Source organism: Ranitomeya imitator, chromosome 2, assembly GCF_032444005.1.
Source record: "Ranitomeya imitator isolate aRanImi1 chromosome 2, aRanImi1.pri, whole genome shotgun sequence".
In the NCBI taxonomy this organism is placed as follows: domain Eukaryota; kingdom Metazoa; phylum Chordata; class Amphibia; order Anura; family Dendrobatidae; genus Ranitomeya; species Ranitomeya imitator.
The window spans coordinates 772,485,339-772,511,375 of record NC_091283.1 but is presented as its reverse complement, the minus strand read 5'-3'; the positions used below and the strand labels follow the sequence as shown (position 1 = coordinate 772,511,375).

At 44.6% G+C, this 26,037-nt stretch overlaps 1 protein-coding gene across 1 annotated transcript in view; it reads left to right on the top strand.

Moving 5' to 3' along the window:
* The window catches only part of KIF20B (kinesin family member 20B), a 195,013-nt gene that overhangs the window by 23,012 nt on the left and 145,964 nt on the right, over nucleotides 1-26,037 (top strand). Inside the window, exons 6-7 of the mRNA XM_069753484.1 lie at nucleotides 21,535-21,719; nucleotides 24,555-24,627. Of these exons, the coding sequence (XP_069609585.1) occupies nucleotides 21,535-21,719; nucleotides 24,555-24,627 (258 nt within the window). The remainder of the gene's footprint in view (nucleotides 1-21,534; nucleotides 21,720-24,554; nucleotides 24,628-26,037) is intronic.

Below are 26,037 nucleotides of genomic sequence, written 5' to 3'. Positions count from 1 at the left end.
GCTAGCGTCTTCCAAGCGATCTGTAGCATCGCTTGGAAAACTGACAGGTTGGTCACACTTGTCAAACAGTGTTTGACAAGTGTGACCAACTTTTTACTATTGATGCTGCCTATGCCGCATCAATAGTAAAAAGATATCATGTTAAAAATAATAAAAAAATTAAAAAATCATGATATTCTCACCTTCCTACGTCCACGGCAGTCTTCCCACTCCTCGCGATGCTCCCGTTCCGAATAATCCCTCGTGGCAATAACCCCAAGTGACGTAGCGGTCAGGCATTACTGGGAACGGGAGCATCGCGAGGAGCAGGAAGAAAGACTGCTGTGGACCCTGGAAGGTGAGAATATCACACTTTTTTTTTATTTTTATTTTTATTTTTTTTTTTATTCACTTTTTTTTTTTTAAACAATTATATATTTCCCAGGGCCTGGAGGAGAGTCTCCTCTCCTCCACCCTGGGTACCAACCGCACATGATCCGATTACTTCCCGCATGGTGGGCATAGCCACATGTGAGAAGTAAGCGGATCAAAGCATTCCTATGTGTGCGGAATCCCCGCGATTCCGCACAAGGAATGAACATTGCATTCTAATAGGATGTTTAATGTATGCGTTTTTTTTTTTTTTGCGGTTTTATAGCGGAAAACCGAAAAATGCTGAACGTGTGCACACAGCCTAACACTCACAGGCAGCAAACCTCTGTATAGCATCTCCTGCTTTCAGCTGAGAATATGGTATCCAGTCTAGTTTGTCACTAACCACCAGAGATGGGTCCAGCTTCTGCTTGATGATGGGTCCAGCTTCTGCTTGATGATCGCTCACTGCCAAGACTGGATACAATTGTTCCCTTCTCGGCTACTTATGGGGTCTTTAAATGACTTCTGTCAGCACTGAGTGACTGTTCACACCAAGTACAGGCGATCGGTGCTTCACGGCGGGGCCAATCCTTTATATCTACCTTCCCACCTGATTGGTTTCCATCTTCCCCCGCCTTTCTCTGCCCCTATGAAGCCAGAGCTGTCAAGCAAATAATGGAGGGTGGATATAGAGGGAAACCAAGCAGATGGGAAGGTGTATATAAATGATTAGCCCCACTGCGAAGCACCAAGCTCCTGTGCTTATTTTGAACAGTGATTCTCGTCTGACAAAGTCCGTTTAATGTAGTCAAGCATTCTCATTACTGTTACTTAAACTTAGACTTTGAAAATGGTGAGTATTTGAAATTGTGTATTAGGAATGTTTGACTCTTCATACAATGTTTTTGAGGGTTTTTCACTACTTGGCAACCACTTCTCAATCCCTATGTTTTCCCATTGTAAAATAACAGCTATATTCTGTGTTGGCACTGTTTCTCCTGGGGATTGCCTGACACTGTCGTGTAATCTCTGCTGCCGAACAGCTCTGGCTTCACTCTCTTCCCCTTTGGACAAATCTCATGCATGCGGACGAAATAAAAGCAGTATTTAATAGTGTCAAGTGATCCCCCGGAGAGCCAGTACCGATCTTACTGGAACAACGCCGGCCTGGAGGTGAGTATAGGTGTTATTACTTTACAGAGGGAATCGGAGATTGAGTAGCAGACAACTTTTTAAGCTTTTTTATTTTAGTTTTTTTTTACGTTAAATTGGGTAACTTCTTTTAGTAACTGGGCAATTTTAATGTACAATCCATTTTGAAGTAGCAAATAAAATGTTTGTGTAGCGATGACCCTTTTCATCTCCTTTATTATGGATGCGTCTCCTGTTTGTACTCACCAGGAGAAGTTTATTTGCTGTTGTGTGTGTGTGTGTGTGTTTTTTTTTTTTTTTTTTTTTTGTGTACGTCATTCTTCATTATAAGCACTAGATGGCGCCCTTTCTCTATGAAAACCCTTTCACGTAGCTCTATTGACAAAGATGGCTTTTTTTTTATAACCGTTTACAGCTTTAGGATATCTGGTTGAATACACAATTGGTGGATGTTCTTTAAAATGCCCCCATCCCCTCCACCTGTGCTAACTCCTTATGATGCGGTATATATGCTAAAAGTAACTTTTAATAACCACTTTGCTGTAAACTTGTCTCATACACAATCCACACAACCAATGTTAAAGGGTTTACCCGCTAGTTTACAACTTTAATGGGTCCAGAGTGTTTTAAGGACTGTGAACCTCTTTGACATTGGGGGAGATGTTGGGAGGGACATGAGTTTTGTATATATTGGTGATTACATTTAGTAAATAAAATAAGGCTTGTCTCATTTTTCATTGATTTGGAACCCCGGATACCTTGTTATGAGCCTGATCCAAATTTCAGATTTTTCTCTTGTGGGAGTGTTCCTCCCGGTAATGCATGCTGGATGTGATCTTTGTGTGTCTCCAGCATGTTACTGTCATTACTTGCTTTCATGCATCGGCACAGCTCCAATACTTAGTCTTTATCTCCATATGCTGCTCTTTTTGTTTGGCTTGTTTTTTTCCCCCTGCTGCTGTTCCTGTCATCGAGAGGAGGGTAAGCCGAGTCATTTTGAGTAAGACATAATTTCATTAAAGGACTGGTATTCTGCATAAAATTTTAACAAATATTAAGTTGATTTACCTCTTCCAGACATAGGACGTACCAGTACATCCGTTTTTTGCAAATGGACGGACTGTAATTTCTTGGTGATCGTGTGGACACAGGAGTGGTGCCCGCTCGATTGCCACCGGGAGCTCGGCTTAAGTGATGGACAAAACCCGGCTACCACTTGCAGGAACATTACCTGCACCGCCTCTGTTGTTTAACCCCATAAATGCTGTGATCAATAGCGATAGCAGATGAGGGAGGGGGCGGGGCTCCTTTACTCGACTGATCGGCGCCCCCACAACGTCTTCTCGTGCTGCCAATTATCATCGCAACTCGAGGTCATCATGTCAGCCTGGGTCTGACAGCTGCGGTGGCAGGTTTAGACTATGGTCTCAAAGGCTTGGTCTCATGGACCTTGGTCTCAAAGGCTTTTTGTCAGTACAGAGCACTAAAAGCTAAAGTTCCATAGAGGCACTAGGTATAAAAAACAAAACATTTTTGTTAAAAAAAAAAAAAAAATATATATATAAAAAAAAAAATTAACAAAATGGAGACCAAAAAATGAATACCAATAAATACATATATTTATGTAAAAAAAAACTCCGAGGTGTACAGCAGCCCGGGTGCTTCCTTCAATATGGCCACAGGTAATGTAATTATTTAACCAGTCGTTTATTATGATCATATCTTTGACTCGCCTGCCTATATGGCCATATTAGGGGATAGGATCTATGTATATACTCCCAGGACACTATGTGAGTGATTAATGGTATTATTAGTGTATGCATTCCACTTTTTTTTGCTAGTGCTAGTCTTTTCTATAGAGTCCACTTATATATAAATGCAAAATCACCACTGCAAGGAATTTGTGTGTGTGTGTGTATATATATATATATATATATATATATATATATATATATATATATATATATATATATATTATATTATTCCACTTCCGTCTGTCACTGATATTCATTGGTCGTGGCAAAACGCCCAATCAGCGAAATGGCCGCTGCTGTACTGCCCTGCAGTCAGCGCTGACCGGTCACAAAGGGTTAATGCCAGCGTTAACAGACCACGGTGTAACGCACTCCGTTAACGCAGCTATTAACCCTATGTGACCAACATTTTACTATTGATGCTGCGTATGTAGCATCAATAGTAAAACGATCTAATGTTAAAAATAATAAAAAAAGGTTATTCTCACTCTCCGACGTCGCGCTGTCCTCGGCAGTGCAAGTGGCAGGTTCCGGTGCCAAGGATGCTATGCGAGAAGGATCTGCCATGACGTCACTGTCATGTGACTGCGACGTCATCACAGGTCCTGCGCTCATACCAACCCTGGGACCGGAAGCTACCGCGTGCGCCTCACACAGGCGCCAGGACTACAAGGGGCCCTCGGAAGGTGAGTATATGTTTATTTTTTAAGTCTTTTTTAACCACGCATATAGTGCCCACATTGCTATATACTACGTGGGCTCTGTGATATACTACATCTCTATGCTATATACTATGTCGCTGGGCAATATACAACGTGACTGTGCAATATACAACGTGACTGTCCAATATACTACGTGCTTTGTGCTATATACTACGTAGCTGTGCAATATACTATGTGGCTGTATCGGTTCTGTTATTTACTACGTTGACTGTGCAATATACTACGTGGCTCTGTTATATACTACGTGGCTGTTATATACTACGTAGCTGTGCAATACACCAGGGTGGATTTGATTTAAATCTAACTGATTTAAATCACGATTTAAATCACTAGTCAGTAAGGCTTGATTTAAATCAAAGTTTCTACCTAAAATAGTTCTTGCTACTTTAACATGCAAGTAGATGAAGATTTTTAGAATCACTTTTTATATTACTTTTTTCTCCCCAGTTTAATGGGTTAATCATTCATATTTGGACACCACTGTTCTGTTGTACTTAGGAAGGAGAAAAATAATCCTGACCTTAATAACAATTTAAATAGATTTATTCAACTGAAACAATAACATTACAGCATAAGTTATTTGCTTAAACAAACATCCATGTTTGTTAACTAATTTGGCTAAACAAAATATATATATATATATATATATATATATATATATATATATATATATATATATATATATATATATATATATATATATATATATATATATATATATATATATATATATTTTATAAGAAACTTAGACTGTCAGCCCAGCCTACACATGAAAAACTTAAATACTACTGTCCCTGCTGTCCTCTGTAGCTCACTTGTCGTCATCTTCATCATCATCATCTTCTTTGTTCCTATTCATAATCTGGAATAGAAAGTCTTAGTTACTCACCGGTTAACGGTGTTTTTCGGAGTCCATGACAGCACTACGGAGAGAGGGGATCCGCCCTTCAGGAACAGGAAACCTACAGATACATAAGGGCGGCACCTCTCCCCACGCATCAGTTGGTTTACAGAGCACAAGAGGACCACCAAGGTTAATAGCATACACAATAAACAATAATACAATATTAACTATTCACTACCCGTGAATTATATATAAATAAAGGAAGAGGTGTACACCCAGAACTTAAGAAGATGGGAGGGTATGTACAGGTGCTGTCATGGACTCCGAAAAACACCTTTAACCGGTGAGTAACTAAGACTTTATTCGGTCGTCCATGACAGCACTACGGAGAGAATTACAGAGAGTAACTAACTAGGGAGGGACTACAGCTTGCAGCACCCTTACACCGAAAGAGAGGTCAGAGGAGGCACCCAAGTTCAATCTATAATGGTTATAGAAAGTGTTTGGAGAAGACCAAGTAGCAGCCTTACAAATCTGGTCGATCGACACCTCCAATCTTTCCGCCCACGAAGCCGCCATAGCTCTAGTGGAATGCGCTTTAAGACCTTCAGGCGCCGGTTTGCCCTTTGAGATATAAGCCAGCGAGAGCCTCCCTGATCCATCTAGCTAGAGTAGATTTCGATGCTCTATGCCCTTTCCTACTACCCTGATAGGACACGAATAGGGCATTATCTAACTTCCAGGGATCAGTTACCGCTAGATACTCCAGGATACATCTTCTTACATCTAAAGTGTGTAACTTCCTTTCCTTATCGTTAGTAGGATTGGGGAGGAAAGATGGAAGAACTATTTCCTGTGTTCTGTGGAATCTGGACACTACTTTAGGGAGATATGCTGGATCAGGGGATAGTATCACTCTATCATCCCTAAACTGCATGTAAGGGGGAGCCCTGGATAATGCTTGTATGTCACCTATCCTACGTGCCGATGTTAGGGCTACCAGGAAGGCTACTTTAAGGGATAGATTTTTAAGAGGCTGAAGTAATTGGCTCAAATGGGGCCTCTGTCATGGCTGAGAGGACTAGGTTCAGGTCCCAAGGCATGACTCTATTCTTCACAATTGGCCTAGACCGTTTTGTTGCCCTGATGAATCTGCTGACCCAGTGATTCTCAGCAATGTTGCAGCCAAAGAGGGCCCCTAAGGCTGACACCTGCACTTTAAGAGTATTTGGGGATAACCCCATATCTAACCCCCTTTGTAAGAATTCCAAGATCTGGACAATCGGTATTGACTGTCCAGCTGTTGCCCCCGAGTTCTGAAGAAATCTCTTCCAGATTCTGACATAGATTTTTGTGGTTATCATTTTCCTGCTTTTCAGCAGCGTGTTAATGAGGGCCGGCGAGAACCCCCTATCTTTTAGTAGCGCCCGCTCAAAATCCACGCCGTCAGATGAAGGCCAACCGCTCGAGGATGGGAGACTCGGCCCTGGGATAGGAGATCCGGAATGTCTGGCAAGACCCATGGATCGGACATCGACATAGCCCTCAGGCATGGAAACCACGTCCTTCTGGGCCAGAAGGGGGCAATTAATATTACTGTGGCTTTGTCCTTCCTGATTTTCCTCACCACCAGAGGAAGTAGAGACGGGAGGAAAGGCGTAGGCTAGCCTGAAGTTCCAGTCCATGAGGAGGGCGTCTACTGCCAGGGGATTTTCTCTGGGGTTCAGAGAGCAGAATTGAGCTACTTTCCTGTTTTCTTTTGTGGCAAACAGGTCTACCTCTGGTTGTCCCCACCTTTCCACGATGAGGTCGAAGATGGTGCCGTTCAGGGACCACTCTCCCTGCCTCAAAGTGTTGCGACTTAAGAAATCCGCCGTAGTGTTTTCTGCCCCTTTTATGTGTAGAGCCGTCAACGAGAGAAGATGTTGCTCTGCTAGATGAAACAGACGATCTGCTACACACATCAGGGATCTGGAACGAGTCCCGCCTTGGTGATTTATGTATGCCACGGTGACCCGATTGTCCGAGAATACCCGCACGTGGTGGCCCTGTAGATAGACAAGGAGTGTTTTAACTGCCTGTTCCACAGCTGTTAACTCCTTTAGGCTGTGTTCACACGTTCCGGTTTTTTCACGGTTTTTCACGATAAAAACGCTATAAAACCGCAAAAAAACCGCATATAATAAGCATCCCATCATTTAGAATGAATTCCGCATGTTTTGTGCACATGATGCGTTTTTTTCCGCCAAAACGCATCAGGCACAAAATCCGGACATGCTCTATCTTTTTGCGTTTTTTTTGCGGATTTCCCACTCCAAAATGCATTGGGAAGTGTCCGGAAAAAACCGCGGCAAAAACGCACGCGGTTTTCTTGCGGATTTCATGCTTTAAATGTCCGGAATTGTCAGGAATTTTCTGCATGAATTCCTGAACGTGTGCACATAGCCTTAGATTGGAAGACATCTCCATCTGATCATGATCCCAAAGCCCCTGGACCAATGTATCCTCCATGTGAGCCCCCCACCCAGAAGGGCTAGCGTCCGAGGTGACAACGCGAGTTATATTATATTTCCAGGGGACCCCTGTGGACAGGTTCTTTTGATCTAACCACCACTCGAGGGATACCACAGCATCTTGGGATAGGGTCAGCAGACTGTCTAGACCTCCTCCCAACCTTTTTTGATGTAACCGCACCTCGCCCTGGAGTATCCTCGTATGATACTGAGCCCAACGGACCGCTGGAATACAAGACGAGAGAGAGCCTAACAGAAACATGGCTCTTCGTAGGGACATGGTGGGGTTTTTTGAGGCATTCAGCACCTGAAGGTGCAAGCGATCAATTTTCTCTTGAGGTAAACGGCATTCCTGAACCTGGGAATCCAGGGTCAGGCCTAAAAATCGCTGCACCGTCATGGGCTGTAACCGAGATTTTTTAACGTTTAGCATCCACCCCAGACGCTCTAGAGCCGACATCACTTTATGTAACTGCTCCCGACAGTGATCCGCCGTTTTACCTACAATAAGGAGATCGTCCAGGTACGGGATTATTAGAATGTTGGACTCATGTAGGTGTGCCATAACTTCCGCCATTACCTTGGTAAATACCCGAGGGGCGACTGAAATCCCAAAGGGAAGGGCCCTATACTGGAAGTGTGTTATTACCCCATCCAACCGTACCGCCACCCTCAGGTATCGTTGGTGACCTGCATAAATAGGGATATGGTAATAGGCGTCCTTCAAATCCAATACTACCATAAAGCAGTTTTTAAACAGCAACTTTATTGCGGTATTAATAGTTTCCATTTTAAATGGTTGAACGGTCAGAAAATTATTCAGCGCTCTAAGGTTGATAATTGTTCTGAAGGAGCCGTCTAGTTTACTTATTAGGAATAGAGGAGAGTAGAATCCACTACCCTGTTCTTCTTCCGGAACCTCAGATAGGACATTTTTATTGAGCAGATCGTGAACTTCCGTTTCCAGGGCCGCCTGTTCCGCTGGAGAAGACCTGAGAGGGGTGATTCTGAAGAAGTTCTGAGGGATAGAGGAGAATTCTAGCCGCAGACCCGTAGCTATCAGCCCCAAAATCCAATCACTACTGGAGATCTTGGACCAGGCCGGGTAGAAGGCAGATAGTCTACCTCCCACCGGGGCGACTAGTCATTGGGGTGGTTTTTTGACTTCACGGGGTGGCTCCTGACGTCCTCCACCAAACATGAACCCAGTACCTTTCTTCTTTTTCTCGTCCCATCTGCTCTGATCTCTGGCCGGTCTCCTCCGAAAGAATCTTTTCCCTGCGAAGGAGCGCCTGTAAGAAGTAGTTGGTAGATTAGGAAACTTCTTCTTCTCATCTCCGGCTTTCTCTAGCAGCTCATCTAGGACTGGCCCAAACAGGTATTCCCCTTCGCATGGGATAGAGCACAGACGGGATCTGGATTGAAGGTCACCCGGCCAACATTTCAGCCATAGGGCCCTGCGCGCTGCGTTCGATAGTCCTGCCAGTCTAGCCGCCATTCTTGCGGAATCCGCAGAAGCATCTGCGAGAAAGGCAGCAGCATTTTGAATTGTTGGCAGGAATTTCAACATGGAATCTCTGGAAACACCTTCTTCCAATTTAGACCCCAGCTGATCTAGCCAGACAATCATCGATCTAGCTGCGCATGTCGCAGCTACCGCAGGTCTCAAGGCACCAGCCGTCATTTCCCATGTCCCTTTAAGGAACGAGTCAGCCTTTTTATCTAGAGGATCCTTTAGGGAAGCCATGTCATCAAAGGGGATAGATGATTTCTTAGATGCCTTAGACACCGCCGCGTCTAATTTTGGTGCCTTATCCCATGTGTTCACCATGGGTGTTATGTTTGCAAATGACAGGTGTTATGAAGGCAATCCAGAAACACAGTGTGCTTAGCGATCAGAGCGCACACAGTGATCTGACAAATACCCAAAAATACAAGAACGAGCTCTGAGACGTGGAAACTCTGTAGACTGCACACCTGATCCTATCCTAAACACAACTAAAAGCGGCTGTGGATTGCGCCTAACAACTACCTAGGCAACTCGGCACAGCCTAAGAAACTAGCTAGCCTGAAGATAGAAAAATAGGCCTGACTTGCCCCAGAGAAATCCCCCAAAGGAAAAGGCAGCCCCCCACATATAATGACTGTGAGTAAGATGAAAAGACAAAACGTAGGGATGAAATAGATTCAGCAAAGTGGGGCCCGATATTCTAGGACAGAGCGAGGACAGTAAAGCGAACTTTGCAGTCTACAAAAAACCCTAAAGCCAAAACCACGCAAAGGGGGCAAAAAAAACCCACCGTGCCGAACTAACGGCACGGCGGTACACCCTTTGCGTCTCAGAGCTTCCAGCAAAACAAAAGACAAGCTGGACAGAAAAAAAGCAACAAAAAAGCAAAAAGCACTTAGCTATACAGAGCAGCAGGTCACAGGAACAATCAGGAGAAGCTCAGATCCAACACTGAAACATTGACAAGGAGCAAGGATAGCAGCATCAGGCGGAGTTAAGTAATGAAGCAGTTAACGAGCTCACCAGAACACCTGAGGGAGGAAGCTCAGAAGCTGCAGTACCACTTGTGACCACAGGAGTGAATTCAGCCACAGAATTCACAACAGTACCCCCCCCTTGAGGAGGGGTCACCGAACCCTCACCAGAGCCCCCAGGCCGACCAGGATGAGCCGCATGAAAGGCACGAACAAGATCGGAAGCATGAACATCAGAGGCAAAAACCCAGGAATTATCTTCCTGAGCATAACCCTTCCATTTAACCAGATACTGGAGTTTCCGTCTAGAAACACGAGAATCCAAAATCTTCTCCACAATATACTCCAATTTCCCCCTCCACCAAAACCGGGGCAGGAGGCTCAACAGATGGAACCATAGGTGCCACGTATCTCCGCAACAACGACCTATGGAATACATTATGTATGGAAAAGGAGTCTGGGAGGGTCAAACGAAAAGACACAGGATTGAGAACCTCAGAAATCCTATACGGACCAATAAAACGAGGTTTAAATTTAGGAGAGGAAACCTTCATAGGAATATGACGAGAAGATAACCAAACCAGATCCCCAACACGAAGTCGGGGACCCCCACGGCGTCTGCGATTAGCGAAAAGTTGAGCTTTCTCCTGGGACAAGATCAAATTGTCCACTACCTGAGTCCAGATCTGCTGCAACCTATCCACCACAGAATCCACACCAGGACAGTCCGAAGACTCAACCTGTCCTGAAGAGAAACGAGGATGGAACCCAGAATTGAAAAAAAATGGAGAAACCAAGGTAGCCGAGCTGGCCCGATTTATTAAGGGCGAACTCAGCCAACGGCAAAAAGGACACCCAATCATCCTGGTCTGCAGAAACAAAACATCTCAGATATGTTTCCAAGGTCTGATTGGTTCGTTCGGTCTGGCCATTAGTCTGAGGATGGAAAGCCGAGGAAAAGGATAGGTCAATGCCCATCCTACCACAAAAGGCTCGCCAAAACCTTGAAACAAACTGGGAACCTCTGTCAGAAACAATATTCTCAGGAATGCCATGCAACCGAACCACATGCTGAAAGAACAAAGGTACCAAATCAGAGGAGGAAGGCAATTTAGCCAAGGGCACCAGATGGACCATTTTAGAAAAGCGATCACAGACCACCCAAATGACTGACATCTTTTGAGAAACGGGAAGGTCAGAAATGAAATCCATCGAAATATGTGTCCAAGGCCTCTTTGGGACCGGCAAGGGCAAAAGCAACCCACTGGCACGAGAACAGCAGGGCTTAGCCCTAGCACAAATCCCACAGGACTGCACAAAAGTACGTACATCCCGTGACAGAGATGGCCACCAGAAGGATCTAGCCACTAACTCTCTGGTACCAAAGATTCCAGGATGACCAGCCAACACCGAACAATGAAGTTCAGAGATAAGTTTATTAGTCCACCTATCAGGGACGAACAGTTTCTCTGCTGGACAACGATCAGGTTTATTCGCCTGAAATTTTTGCAGCACCCGCCGCAAATCAGGGGAGATGGCAGACACAATGACTCCTTCCTTGAGGATACCCGCTGGCTCAGATAAACCCGGAGAGTCGGGCACAAAACTCCTAGACAGAGCATCCGCCTTCACATTTTTAGAGCCCGGAAGGTACGAAATCACAAAGTCGAAGCGGGCAAAAAATAACGACCAACGGGCCTGTCTAGGATTCAAGCGCTTGGCAGACTCGAGATAAGTCAAGTTCTTATGATCAGTCAATACCACCACGCGATGCTTAGCTCCTTCAAGCCAATGACGCCACTCCTCGAATGCCCACTTCATGGCCAACAACTCTCGATTGCCCACATCATAATTACGCTCAGCGGGCGAAAACTTCCTGGAAAAGAAAGCACATGGTTTCATCACTGAGCAATCAGAACCTCTCTGTGACAAAACCGCCCCTGCTCCAATCTCAGAAGCATCAACCTCGACCTGGAACGGAACAGAAACATCTGGCTGACACAACACAGGGGCAGAACAAAAACGACGCTTCAACTCCTGAAAAGCTTCCACAGCAGCAGAAGACCAATTAACCAAATCAGCACCCTTCTTGGTCAAATCGGTCAATGGTTTGGCAATGCTAGAAAAATTACAGATGAAGCGACGATAAAAATTAGCAAAGTCCAGGAACTTTTGCAGACTTTTCAGAGATGTCGGCTGAATCCAATCCTGGATGGCTTGGACCTTAACTGGATCCATCTCGATAGTAGAAGGGGTAAAGATGAACCCCAAAAATGAAACTTTCTGCACACCGAAGAGACACTTTGATCCCTTCACAAACAAAGAGTTAGCACGCAGGACCTGAAAAACCATTCTGACCTGCTTCACATGAGACTCCCAATCATCTGAGAAGATCAAAATGTCATCCAAGTAAACAATCAGGAATTTATCCAGATACTCACGGAAGATGTCATGCATAAAAGACTGAAACACAGATGGAGCATTGGCAAGTCCGAACGGCATCACTAGATACTCAAAATGACCCTCGGGCGTATTGAATGCAGTTTTCCATTCATCTCCTTGCCTGATTCTCACCAGATTATACGCACCACGAAGATCTATCTTAGTGAACCAACTAGCCCCCTTAATCCGAGCAAACAAGTCAGATAACAATGGCAAGGGATACTGAAATTTAACAGTGATCTTATTAAGAAGGCGGTAATCAATACACGGTCTCAGCGAACCATCCTTCTTGGCTACAAAGAAGAACCCTGCTCCCAGTGGTGATGACGATGGGCGAATATGTCCCTTCTCCAGGGATTCCTTCACATAACTGCGCATAGCGGCGTGTTCGGGCACGGATAAATTAAATAATCGACCTTTAGGGAATTTACTACCAGGAATCAAATTGATAGCACAATCACAATCCCTATGCGGAGGTAGAGCATCGGACTTGGGCTCTTCAAATACATCCTGATAATCAGACAAGAACTCTGGGACCTCAGAAGGGGTGGATGACGAAATCGACAAAAATGGAACATCACCATGTACCCCCTGACAACCCCAGCTGGATACCGACATGGAATTCCAATCCAATACTGGATTATGGGTTTGTAGCCATGGCAACCCCAACACGACCACATCATGCAGATTATGCAACACCAGAAAGCGAATAACTTCCTGATGTGCAGGAGCCATGCACATGGTCAGCTGGGCCCAGTATTGAGGTTTATTCTTGGCCAAAGGTGTAGCATCAATTCCTCTCAATGGAATAGGACACCGCAAAGGCTCCAAGAAAAACCCACAACGTTTAGCATAATCCAAATCCATCAGATTCAGGGCAGCGCCCGAATCCACAAACGCCATGACAGAAAACGACGACAAAGAGCATATCAAGGTAATGGACAGAAGGAATTTGGACTGTACAGTACCAATGACGGCAGACCTAGCGGATCGCTTAGTGCGCTTAGGACAATCAGAAATAGCATGAGTGGAATCACCACAGTAGAAACACAGACCATTCAGACGTCTGTATTCCTGCCGTTCAACTCTAGTCATAGTCCTATCGCATTGCATAGGCTCAGGTTTAACCTCAGGCAGTACCGCCAAATGGTGCACAGATTTACGCTCGCGCAAGCGTCGACCGATCTGAATGGCCAAAGACAAAGACTCATTCAAACCAGCAGGCATAGGAAATCCCACCATGACATCCTTAAGAGCCTCAGAGAGACCCTTTCTGAACAAAGCTGCCAGCGCAGATTCATTCCACTGAGTGAGTACTGACCATTTCCTAAATTTCTGACAATATACTTCTATATCATCCTGACCCTGGCACAAAGCCAGCAAATTTTTCTCAGCCTGATCCACTGAATTAGGCTCATCTTACAGCAATCCGAGCGCCAGGAAAAACGCATCGACACTACTCAATGCAGGGTCTCCTGGCGCAAGAGAAAATGCCCAGTCTTGAGGGTCGCCGCGCAAAAAAGAAATAATAATCAAAACCTGTTGAATAGGATTACCAGAAGAATGAGGTTTCAAGGCCAGAAATAGCTTACAATTATTTTTGAAACTTAGAAACTTAGTTCTATCTCCAAAAAACAAATCAGGAATAGGAATTCTTGGTTCTAACATAGATTTCTGATCAATAGTATCTTGAATTTTTTGTACATTTATAACGAGATTATCCATTGTAGAGCACAGACCCTGAATATCCATGTCCACACCTGTGTCCAGAATCACCCCAAATGTCTAGGGGAAAAAAAAAAAGTGAACACAGAGCAGAAAAAAAAAAAGTCAGAACTTTTTCTTTCCCTCTATTGAGAATCATTAGTTAGGCTCCTTGTACTGTTCTGTTTGCTAATGACAGGTGTTATGAAGGCAATCCAGAAACACCGTGTGCTTAGCGATCAGAGCGCACACAGTGATCTGACAAATACCCAAAAATACAAGAACGAGCTCTGAGACGTGGAAACTCTGTAGACTGCACACCTGATCCTATCCTAAACACAACTAAAAGCGGCTGTGGATTGCGCCTAACAACTACCTAGGCAACTCGGCACAGCCTAAGAAACTAGCTAGCCTGAAGATAGAAAAATAGGCCTGACTTGCCCCAGAGAAATCCCCCAAAGGAAAAGGCAGCCCCCCACATATAATGACTGAGTAAGATGAAAAGACAAAACGTAGGGATGAAATAGATTCAGCAAAGTGGGGCCCGATATTCTAGGACAGAGCGAGGACAGTAAAGCGAACTTTGCAGTCTACAAAAAACCCTAAAGCAAAACCACGCAAAGGGGGCAAAAAAACCCACCGTGCCGAACTAACGGCACGGCGGTACACCCTTTGCGTCTCAGAGCTTCCAGCAAAACAAAAGACAAGCTGGACAGAAAAAAAGCAACAAAAAAGCAAAAAGCACTTAGCTATACAGAGCAGCAGGTCACAGGAACAATCAGGAGAAGCTCAGATCCAACACTGAAACATTGACAAGGAGCAAGGATAGCAGCATCAGGCGGAGTTAAGTAATGAAGCAGTTAACGAGCTCACCAGAACACCTGAGGGAGGAAGCTCAGAAGCTGCAGTACCACTTGTGACCACAGGAGTGAATTCAGCCACAGAATTCACAACACATGGGGTCCTCAAAGGGGTATCTTCGTTTAAAGGCCGGTGGAAAAGGGCCTTTTTTCTCTGGCTTTTTCCATTCCCTTTTAATGAGGTTTTGGACCTTGTCATTGAGCGGAAAAGACCTACGTTTTTTAGGGTCTAGACCGCCAAACATTAAGTCCTGTGCTGAAAGTTCTGGCATTTCATCCGCCACCCCCATAGTGGATCTAACTGATTTAAAGGGACTCTGTCACCTGAATTTGGCGGGACTGGTTTTGGGTCATATGGGCGGAGTTTTCGGGTGTTTGATTCACCCTTTCCTTACCCGCTGGCTGCATGCTGGCTGCAATGTTGGATTGAAGTTAATTCTCTGTCCTCCATAGTACACGCCTGTGCAAGGCAATCTTGCCTTGTGCAGGCGTGTACTATGGAGGACAGAGAATGAACTTCAATCCAATATTGCAGCCAGCATGCAGCCAGCGGGTAAGGAAAGGGTGAATCAAACACCCGAAAACTCCGCCCATATGACCCAAAACCAGTCCCGCCAAATTCAGGTGACAGGTTCCCTTTAATCAGTTTGTCCATTTGGTCCAACGGGAAACAGAACCGGTTAGACTCTTCATCCGAAGAGGACGCTGAGGAGACAGAGGCGTCTGAATCATTCTCCCTACTTGGGCCAACAGACGAATCCGAATTTGAGGCGCTAGGCTCCCTTCTCCTTTTGGAAGGCTCCCCCCGGGATAGGGATTTCAGGGAATCCTTCACCTCCTTTCTGATAATCTCCCTAAGATTTGATGTGAAATCGGGAGACTCCTCCGAAACCTATGGGAGCGGAAAAAAGGCTATGTATTTCCTCCGGTGCTACCGCTATATAGTATCCCATTCATCTATTTCCTACCGTCCGCCGCACACACGACTGACAAAGTCTTTTATGGTAGGCGTCTGGCAAAGGGCAAGCGCATAGCGCGCACTCCTTGTTTTTTGATTTACCAGCGCTTTTTTTTCCCCTATGGAAATAAACATAGGAAAAGACTGCATCAGGGTACATTCACGAAGATCTCTTACCCAGGCAGTAGCGGTAGGTACCGGATTACTGGGGGGGTCGGTCCAGATCCTTCTGTCTTGATCTGCGACTGGCCTGAACACTGCGCCCGCGGGTCTTCTGCTGGGTATTTGCCTCCGAGGATCTGTCCTCTTGCTCCAGCAGATCACCGGCAGCTTCTGGCACATCCATAGCTGCAGATGCCATTAGCAGCTCTGCAGCCATCTAATCGGCCATATATAGCCCTCCCCCATCCGGAACATGTGCAGGTGTGCATGGCCAGCTTAATCAATCCCCCCCCCCCCCCCTGTGCCGGACCCTGCTCCACCCGCCCCTGGACGCTCCCTCCCCGTCGCTCCTACCGCATGCAGGACTGCGGCATCCCCAGCTGAAGCCGGCCGGCGTCTGACTTCCGGTCCCGGCTCCGCCCCCTCTCGCGTCACTTCCGGCAACGCTAGAGCGCTCAGGGACGCGCCCGGAAGCCAGGGATGGCGTCGCCGGATCCCCCAGCCGCACGCCGTCATACCATCACCGCACATGGCCCCAGCACAGCGGCGGAAGCCGGCGCCCGACCCCCGGATCCGCCCCGATCCCAAAGGAGCGCAGAGGGGCGCTCCGGGAAGCCCGCACCGCATGGATAGGACTCAGAGCTAGGGAGGACAGGGGCACGGGAGAGCGAATGGACCGGGGGGTGGGGGAGACATACTCACCTTTGCTGGCCGCAGAGACAGACCTCCGGACGCTGCTCCCCACTGCACCGCTCACTGTCGTGGAGCCCTACCCGGGCCCACCGTGGCGCTTCCAGGGACCCGCACTGCCCGAGGTAGGAGACCCCCTCGCTACCTGGGTCGGACAGCCGGCCTGGGTGCTTGATAGGTGACTGAAGACAAATCTGTAGGGAATCCTGTCCTCCAGGAACAGGAAACCATCGTGGGAGAGGTGCCGCCCTTATGTATCTGTAGGTTTCCTGTTCCTGAAGGGCGGATCCCCTCTCTCCGTAGTGCTGTCATGGACGACTGAATAAAAACAAGCTTTCCTGCTTTATTGGGTCCCAACCGATTTCTCAATTTAGAATGAATGAGTCCGATCTATGGTGGTTCCAGGAGGTAAAGGTTTTTTCTTCCTTTTGGGTGATGGTGATATGTGGCTGTGGGTGTCTGATGATGATGCTGCTGCTAATGAAGCACTATCCTGGATGGATAACTCTGAAACTGTAGAACAGGATGATGGTGATCTTGGAGGTGGATAGTTTCCAGAATCCATGAATTCCCCTAAACAAAAAAGTCAATGCTGTTATTTTATTGTTTATACAATTTCTGCTTATTGTACACAACACATCACTGCCCCTGCCCCAAAAGGAATATTTGTTTTTCTTCATAACTGTACCAAATGACAGTAACATGCAGTAATAATAAGAAATATAATTTTTCTCACACATGACAGTTCAGTCTTTAGAAATAGGATTCAATAAAAATGTTTACCAACCTGAAGATCCTGCCTGTTCAGAAATGTTTCTTTGGTCATCTTCATCACCGCACTTCTCATGATGTTGCCTCATTCGCGCCACCAGGCCTTGCATCTCTTTGTTGCATCGTTTGCATTTTGCACGCATGCCTGCCTTACCGATAGGCGAAGGAGCTTCATTAAAATATTCCAAAACTGGGTCTCTTTTACGGCCTGCTGCTATTATAAGGAAAGAATGTAATAAACCTCAGATCATACACACAAACAGATCCAGACTTGTCTGTCTGTGGCTATGCTGCAGTATTGTGCTCAAAGTTTCTTTCATTTTCTTGTCTGCTTGCCCTTCCTCCTCCTCACACTTAGATTCACATTCTTCTTGTGTTGTGCAGATCTATTCCACTCCAAACAATCAGAAACATATTGTTTAACTTCTTGGACTTGGCACTGAAGGGGTTGATTCTGTATTCATAGGTTTGTAGAACAATATTATTAAGGTCTTTTTCTCAACTCTGTTCATGTTGTAACATTTTTGTCGTGAAGAAGAGGCTGGGACCTCTGCGGAGTCAAATTCAGTTTTGAGAACTGCGTAAGTAAAGCGAGCGTCTGTGATCATATAGGAGAGAAACTGCCCACTAATCCTACAGAAACCTCTGGAAGAGCATGGCATTGTGAATGTTACACATATACAGCCTTTATTCTACTAAATTAAACAACTCAGCTTTATCTCATTCATGATGGAAGAACCTTTGGATGGTAAAATATTTTCCTCAAAAAGCAGTTTCTTGAAAAAAATCCGATTTAAATAAAAAAAAAATCAGTTTTTTTTTAGTTTTTTTTAAAAACCTTGCTTTTTATCCACCCTGCAATACACTACATGGCTATGTTATATACTACGTAGCTCTGCTATATACTACGTCACTGTGCAATATAGTACGTAGCCTGTGCTATATACTACCTACATACTCTAGAATACCCGATGCCTACATACTCTAGAATACCCGATACGTTAGAATCGGGCCACCATCTAGTGTATATGTGTGTGTGTGTGTGTGTATATATATATATATATATATATATATATATATATATATATATATATATATATATATATATATATATATATATATATATATTTCTCGCAGATGTGATTTTGCTTGTTTGCTGCAGTGCATGGGGAAATCGTGATAGGAACACAGCAATGAGGGATTAGCGGTCGTACCCGAGGATTGAACCCCTCCCAATAAAGATGTCAGCCTGTTGATATGCAATGGGAAAACGGCTCTGTGGACATTCTTTAGCTTTGAAGTCTGAAAACATAACCATAAATATGACATTATTTTGGTTCTGAAACGTATTTACTCAATCACTCGGCTGTACTGGAGGTCCCTGGGTGGCCCTGACACAAGGAGAAGGATACATCTTCATACAGCAATTTTGAGACTTTCTTCTTTTTGATACGCTTAATGTTTCTAGGAGAGTGTATATGTTGGAGTTGCTCTGCAAGCATTTTTTTCCATGATTCTGTTTAAGCCTTTCCTTTATCTTAATGAACGTGTAACGGGCACCGTCGTCTTATATTTTGTGAGCAGTTTTTGCTTTTTCATTTTTGTGCTGCCGCTAGTTAGCTCAAACAAGGTGATTGATCTTCAAGCCGAGCTGCAGAGTGAGACATCGCTTCTGAACTTATTTAATGCTGCCTTTGTCCGCTTTGTAGTTCAGCTCCACAATCCGCTTTCTAAATGATCCAACAGAGGGCTATTAATCGGAGGCTTGAGCTCTGCTGCTTGGCCCTGGCAGCTTTTCATCAAAAGTTGTTTAGTCTTATTATTTTGTCATTTCTTTGCTTATATACTGTCAAAAGTGCAGCTGCAATAATCTACAGTTGTCTGCAGAGAACATTTTTGTTGACGCCGCGTTAGAGTTGGTAAACTTTAACCACCGTTGTCCATATATGATGGGTTGAGGCGCTGGTTATTTGATCCTGTTTTGTGTCTTACTATCTTGGTAATATAACCTCACTACCTGAGCATTACAGAGGTTGTCCATTGCTGGGTGATAGCAGCTTCATCAAATCAGGGTCCATTTAAAACAAAAATGGTGGCTTCTCCCCTCCCGCAGTAGGGCTATTCCCGATGGATCGCTTGACATTGGATGCAGAAGCCCCTATCATCCAACCTGTGACAAAACAGTGTCATCTGGAAATGGCAGCCACTGATTGTCTGCAGCACACCCGTGACGCAGCAATGCCATGTGACTCGCTGGGAATAGCCGCACTGACCTCACTGCAACCGCACCACTCCGGTGAGTATCCGCTATTTTTATTTTAGATCGGGCTCTGAAGTAACTCAGCAGGGGCTGTCTAGTAGAGGAAAATACCTTTTTTAAAATGTGCCCTGAGTCTTTTTTTACTATTTTGTCCATGTATTTGGAGGGATATGACCATGGGTTATAGCTGCTACAATTAGAAGGTGGACACCAAGTAGTTAAAGGGGTTGTCCACTACTAGGACAACCCATTCTTGTTCAACATGCTTGGCCCCGATAAAATGATAGTCTATACTCGCCTCCCGTGCTGGTGCCGTTCCTGCGGTGTCGGCCCTCCCTCTCCCTGGGGCTCTGGTGTGGTGTTGTGACGCCAGCACCCACTCAGCCCTTGTCACTGTCTCCGCCTTCGGACAGATCAAATGTGAAGAGGAACCCCGGGCTGCAGCCCAGACATCCTCTGCATGTTCGATTTGTCCGAAGCTGGGGATAGTGGCGCCAGTGCTAATTGGGCATCGGCATCATGTGTCACTGCAAGAGCACGGGAGTCCGGAGAGAACTAGTGCCGCCGGCACAGGAGATGAGTATAGGCTTTATTATTATTACTAGAGCTAAGCGAGGGGTATGAGAAGTTCTCAAAGTAGTGGACAACTTTAAAGAAGCACTTATATCAATTTTTTTTTTTTTTTTAAAGGGAACCTATCCCAACCCCCCCTTCCCCCCACGCCCAGCGTTTGTAACTAAAAGAGCCACCTTGTGCAGCACTAATTCTGCATTCTGTCAAGGTGGCTCCTTTAGTTGGGGCTCCTTCCAAAGCTGCAGTATTCATTTTTTCACTTTTTTTTTTTTTTTAAATTAGCCCGCCATACCTGTAGTCTGTCTAGGGGGCATGTCTTTTTTTCCCCCGGACATAAACGAACGCCTCCCAGCCATCACTAAGGCCCTCCATGTGCCGTGCGCTGCCTCCTCTGTCTTCTCTGTCTTCATTAACGTCCCCGGCGCCTGCGCTGTAAGTTGCTTTTTCGGGTATGCGCAGTTTGCACTGCCCTTCGACTCCCATCACATGATGGGAACTTACAGCGCAGTCGTTGGGGACGTTAATGAAGACAGAGGAGGCGGCGCACGGAGGGGCTGAGTGATGGCTGGGAGGCGTTTGTGTCCAGTGGGAAGAGATGTGCCCCCCAGACAGACTACAGGTATGGCGGGCTAATTAAAAAAATGAATATTGCAGCGTTGGAAGGGACATCAAATAAAGGAGCCACCTTGACAGAACCCCTCCGACTTCGGTCGCATACCACTCTACGCTGCTGCATACAGGACATTTCAAGGCATCCAGGCAACTTAAAACCTTTGGATCTGCAAACGGCAGGAGATTGATAATATCTACTATACCAGTAAAATTGTTCTGATGAAGGTCCGCATGTGGACCAAAAACATTCAAACCTTTTGCTTTATGGATGCACAATAAACAATTTGTTTTTTCAAGCCACAATACTACTTGAGTGCCAAGTTCTTTTCTATTTTAGGATGTATAATAACGTAATGAGAGTAGTCCTGAGGAAATAAGGCCTGGGGTCACTTTTGGCCTGTACTTCCCCCTCCCGTGCACTGTAGATGAGAATACTTCCTTTTTAGTGAATGCTGCTGATGCCTTTCCCTGCAGAGCAGGTTGCTGTGAGTGTCTTGGTGTAAGGAGATTGTGGTGATGAATGATCGGGTCATGACATATCCTTGCCATGTGCCATCACTTACAATGATGGGAGTACCCCTTTGACCATCACTTGTGAGTGCGGACATTCCGATTGATCTTCTGATTAGTGATGACGATTTTCATTCTGTAGACTTCAATTTGTCATCTTTAATTGCAGGCACGAAGGTCGATGCTGGGATTTTACCAAGATCAATGGAAATGCTGTTTAATGCAATTGAAGGGAAAGTTTATTCAAAGATGGATATTAAACCTCATCGATGTAGAGACTACGTAAGGCTGACCAAAGAGCAAGTGAGAGCAGAGAATGCATTTAAAAATGGAGTCCTTCGCCACACCAAAGAGGTATGGGGTGTGTATGCCATGTTTGGGTTCAGTGGCAAATCTGCTTTATCCCAAATGTTCACTTTTCTGTGTTGGGTGCAATGCATCTGGTGTATTTATGTTCATGCAAATGACAATTGATGAGTAATTGGTGGTGGGGTGGGACAGTAAGATTTAAAAAAATTCTGGCAAAATTCTTGACAAGACCAACTTTTGAAAATTATTAAATGAGCAGCATCTTTGTCGGAGGATGAATCTTAACAATTTAATTGGATTCTCACCAGGTTTTTCTTCCCCCATCTGAGAGCAAATGTATGTAGGGACAGAGACCTTGATTCTAGCGATGTCACTTACTTAGCAGCTTTCAATACAGGAAAGATCTATATCTTGGTACCATGTTAACCAGTAGATGGAAAAATATTTAGAATTGAGAGTCCTCAGTGGTTGATACCTTTTAATGGCTAACTGAAAAGATGGTAACAAATTGGAAGCTTTCGAGACTACACAGGTCTCTACATCAGGCAAAGACTAAAGCAAATTCTGAAGAATCACATATTTATGCACAACATAGCACAGAAAAAAAAAAACCTGGATTAGACAGGTGACATGAAGCAGAATTACCATGAGTGATAAACGGTTATTTCCATAAATATTGGACCAGCTCTTAGATAAGGAATGTTTTATTGTCCTCTGATTGGGGTCTGGTTCTGTTGTGATGACCCCTCATAGTTAAGCTATCAAAGCTAAAGAAGAAAATAACCGGGTACCTCTAGTAGTTACCTACAATCCATATCTGGAGGGGCTAAGGGGAGCTGCACGGAAATTACAACCTTTACTGCAAAAAGATGTCTGCTTACAATCCATTTTTCCAGACCCCCCACTACTGTGTTTTAGGCAGCCCCCAAATCTAAGGAGCATCATTGTCAAGAGCTCCCTGTCCTCAAACAGCTGCAGGAACCTTTCCTTGCAACCAGAAAAAATGTAAAACCTGTCCATTTATAATGACCACGGACAAGATAAAGATCCACAATTCACATCAGGACTACAAGATACCAGGTACTTTCAGCTGCGTCACTTCTAATATGGTGTACCTAATTTGCACCAAATGACCAACTGGGGGTCTGTATGTGGGGGAGACGGGGCAAAAGCTTAGAAGAAGAATGAATTCTCACCGCCACACAATAAGAGAAAAAAGAATGGATCTACCTGTGGCAATACATTTTTGTCTCCCAAATCATAAGATTATGGATATGAAATTACTTGTGTTAAAAGGTAGATTCAAATCTAAGGCTACGTTCACATTAGCGTTGTGCGGGGCTGCGTCGGGCGCAGCCACGGCGACGCATGCGCCCCTATATTTAACATGGGGGGGGGGGGGGGCGCATGGATATGCGTTGTCTTGCGTTTCGTGACGCATGCGTCTTTTTGGCGCAACAGAAAACGCTGCATGATGCAGTTTTTTCTGCGCCAAAAATCATGAAAAAATTAACGCATGCGTCACAAAAAGCTGCGTTTTGTGTGCGTTGCGTCGCCAACGCAGCACCGCACAACGCAAATGTGAACGTAGCCTAAGAGAGACAGAAGAGTCTGGGAATATAAACTGATGACGACCTTTGACACACTCACTGCAGGAATGAATGTGTTGCACGGATTTGTCTTTTTACATCAACTAAGGAACTTGCCCCTCAGACTATGAGGGGTCATCACAACAGAACCAGACCCCAATCAGAGGACTATAAAACATTCCTTATCTAAGAACTGGTCCAATATTTATGGACATAACTGTTTATCACTCGTAATTCTGCTTTATGTCACCTGTCTTATCCATTTTTTTTTTTCTGTGCTATGTTGTGCATAAATATGTGATTCTTCAGAATTTCTTAGTCTTTGCCTGATGAAGAGACCTGTGTAGTCTCGAAAGCTTGCAATTTGTTACCATCTTTTCAGTTGGCCATTAAAAGGTATCAACCACTGAGCAGCTTTCAGCAGTTTTGATGTAATCGGTATTTTCTCTGCTCCAGATCTTCTAGTTCTCTGAATCCTGAGCTGTATAAGCCCCCACTCACACCACTCATTGGCAGCTTCCTGTGCACACTGGCAGCTTTCTGCCTATGCACACTGTAGTGGGGGCGGGGTTATAAGAGCTCATGAATACGGAGGACTACATGGCACCAGGATTACTAGTCCTCTATTGATCTCCTACTGATAAAACAGTGATTTTTATAAAAACTACAGCAAAACAGCCCAGTGAGTTATACATTGCTGGAATCCGTGTCTGTCTCTACTTTATGCTTCTCTTAAATTAGATGTGAAAAACCTGCTCATAGATTCATTCTTTAATACCAATTTGTAACTGAATAGATGGCTGTGATCTTTTGTATGCAACTTGGTTCCTGATTTTTATTTTTTATTTCCCTCCCCCCAAACCACGTCGTTTTTGGGCAGAGATTTATTCATTTACTTATTTTCTGTGACTGATAAACTTGGACGTAACCAAGCTCCGCATTCATATCAATCCCATAGACACTGGAGTAGCATGACCGTGCCACTCGTGGAGTAACAACATCATGGAGCACCAAGTAATCAGACATCACTGTGGAAACGCCCTATGAAAAAGGCAACCAAACAAAGCTAAAGCCCCTTTTTTTTTTTTTAATCTCTTTTAAAATCATACAGTATAGTACATTATTGTAAACTATTGTCAAATGTGAAAATGGGCGTTCTATTTTCTGAGGGCATCAAACAGTCAATCCTTGTCTCGATTCATTGTACTTTACACAAAGTTGTATGAAAAAGAATCTCTGTTATAGGCAAATCTTCTCTCTTATTAAAAACTATACATATTTAATTTTTTAGGTTGACCCTCAATGCACTATTCGAAGTAACAATCGAACTTCTGTGGATACTACAGACTTTCTTAATGATGACGGTAATATATAGAGCTTTAATGAATGACTCTCATAATTGGGGGTATTTTAGGTGGATTTAACAACTTCTCAACATCCACCGTATATGCAAGGAGCCTGTTCTGTGCACTGCAGATGTCTGCAACCAGCACGAGTCGAACAGCAGTTATTCAGGCTTGCTCTGATCTTAAGTTAAAAATAAGGTTGATATCTGGGACTTAAAAAAAATGTATGTGTATATCTAATATATAAAGCTGAATGTGTGTGTGTGTATGTCCGGGATTGGCATCTGCACCGTCGCAGCTACAGCCACAAAATTTTGCACAGTCACACGCCTAGACCCCGAGAGCGTCATAGGCTATGTTGTGAGGTGAAATTTTAACCCCGCGCGTTCCAATTCACCAAACAATTTTGCCCCTATCTACATAATGAGGAAAAAGTGAAAGGAAAAGTGTTGGAGGCAAATTGACAGCTGCCAGATGTGCACAAGGGGGACTTAAATAGTGAGAGCGATGGCGCCAAAGAGTATATACCGTACAGTTGCTAAGGTGGGGCCCCGACATGGGATACTCCCCACACAAGGGGATATGAACACACACACAAAATGCGCCACACACTACCACGTGCTTGAACACCTCATCCTCATCACACATTTCACCACACATACACCAACCTCGCCACATAAAAGTCGAAACACAAAAGTTGCCGCTCAAAACTCGCCACGCGCAAAACTCGCCACATGCAAAACTAGGGCTCACGCAAAACTCACCTCATGGAAAACTCTCCACATGCAAAACTTGCACATGCAGAAAAATTGCCACATGCACAAAAGTTGCAACACATGCAAAAGTTGCCTCACACAAAACTTACACATACTCAAAACGCACCACACATAAAACTCGCCATGCGCAAAACTTGCTGCACACAACTTGCTACACTAACCTGTCACATGCAAATTGACACACAAAGTTGCTACATGCATGTCACCACACAAAACTCAACACACACAACTTGACACAAAACTCGCCCTAAAACACACACAAGTCTGGTATTATCCTTCAAAAATAAAAATCTGATTAATAAGCAGACAAACTACAAGAGCAACAAATGTACCATATAGGAAATACGGCAGCTGTCAGTCACATGACCTGTCTATTATGTGTATGTGTGAGCTAATATATACTGCCAGGGGGAGGGCTTCCTGTTGGCTGGGGATTTATCAGGCTGCCAATTTAGCTTACAAATACTGAGGTAAAAATACTGAGCAAATAACGTGTGAACGCGGTCTAATACAGGAGATGACATACAGATATATACTATATACAGGAGGAGATGACACACCGGTATATAATACATACAGGAGGAGATGACATACAGCAGGTATATACTATTTACAGGGGAGATGACATACAGGTATATACTATATACAGGAG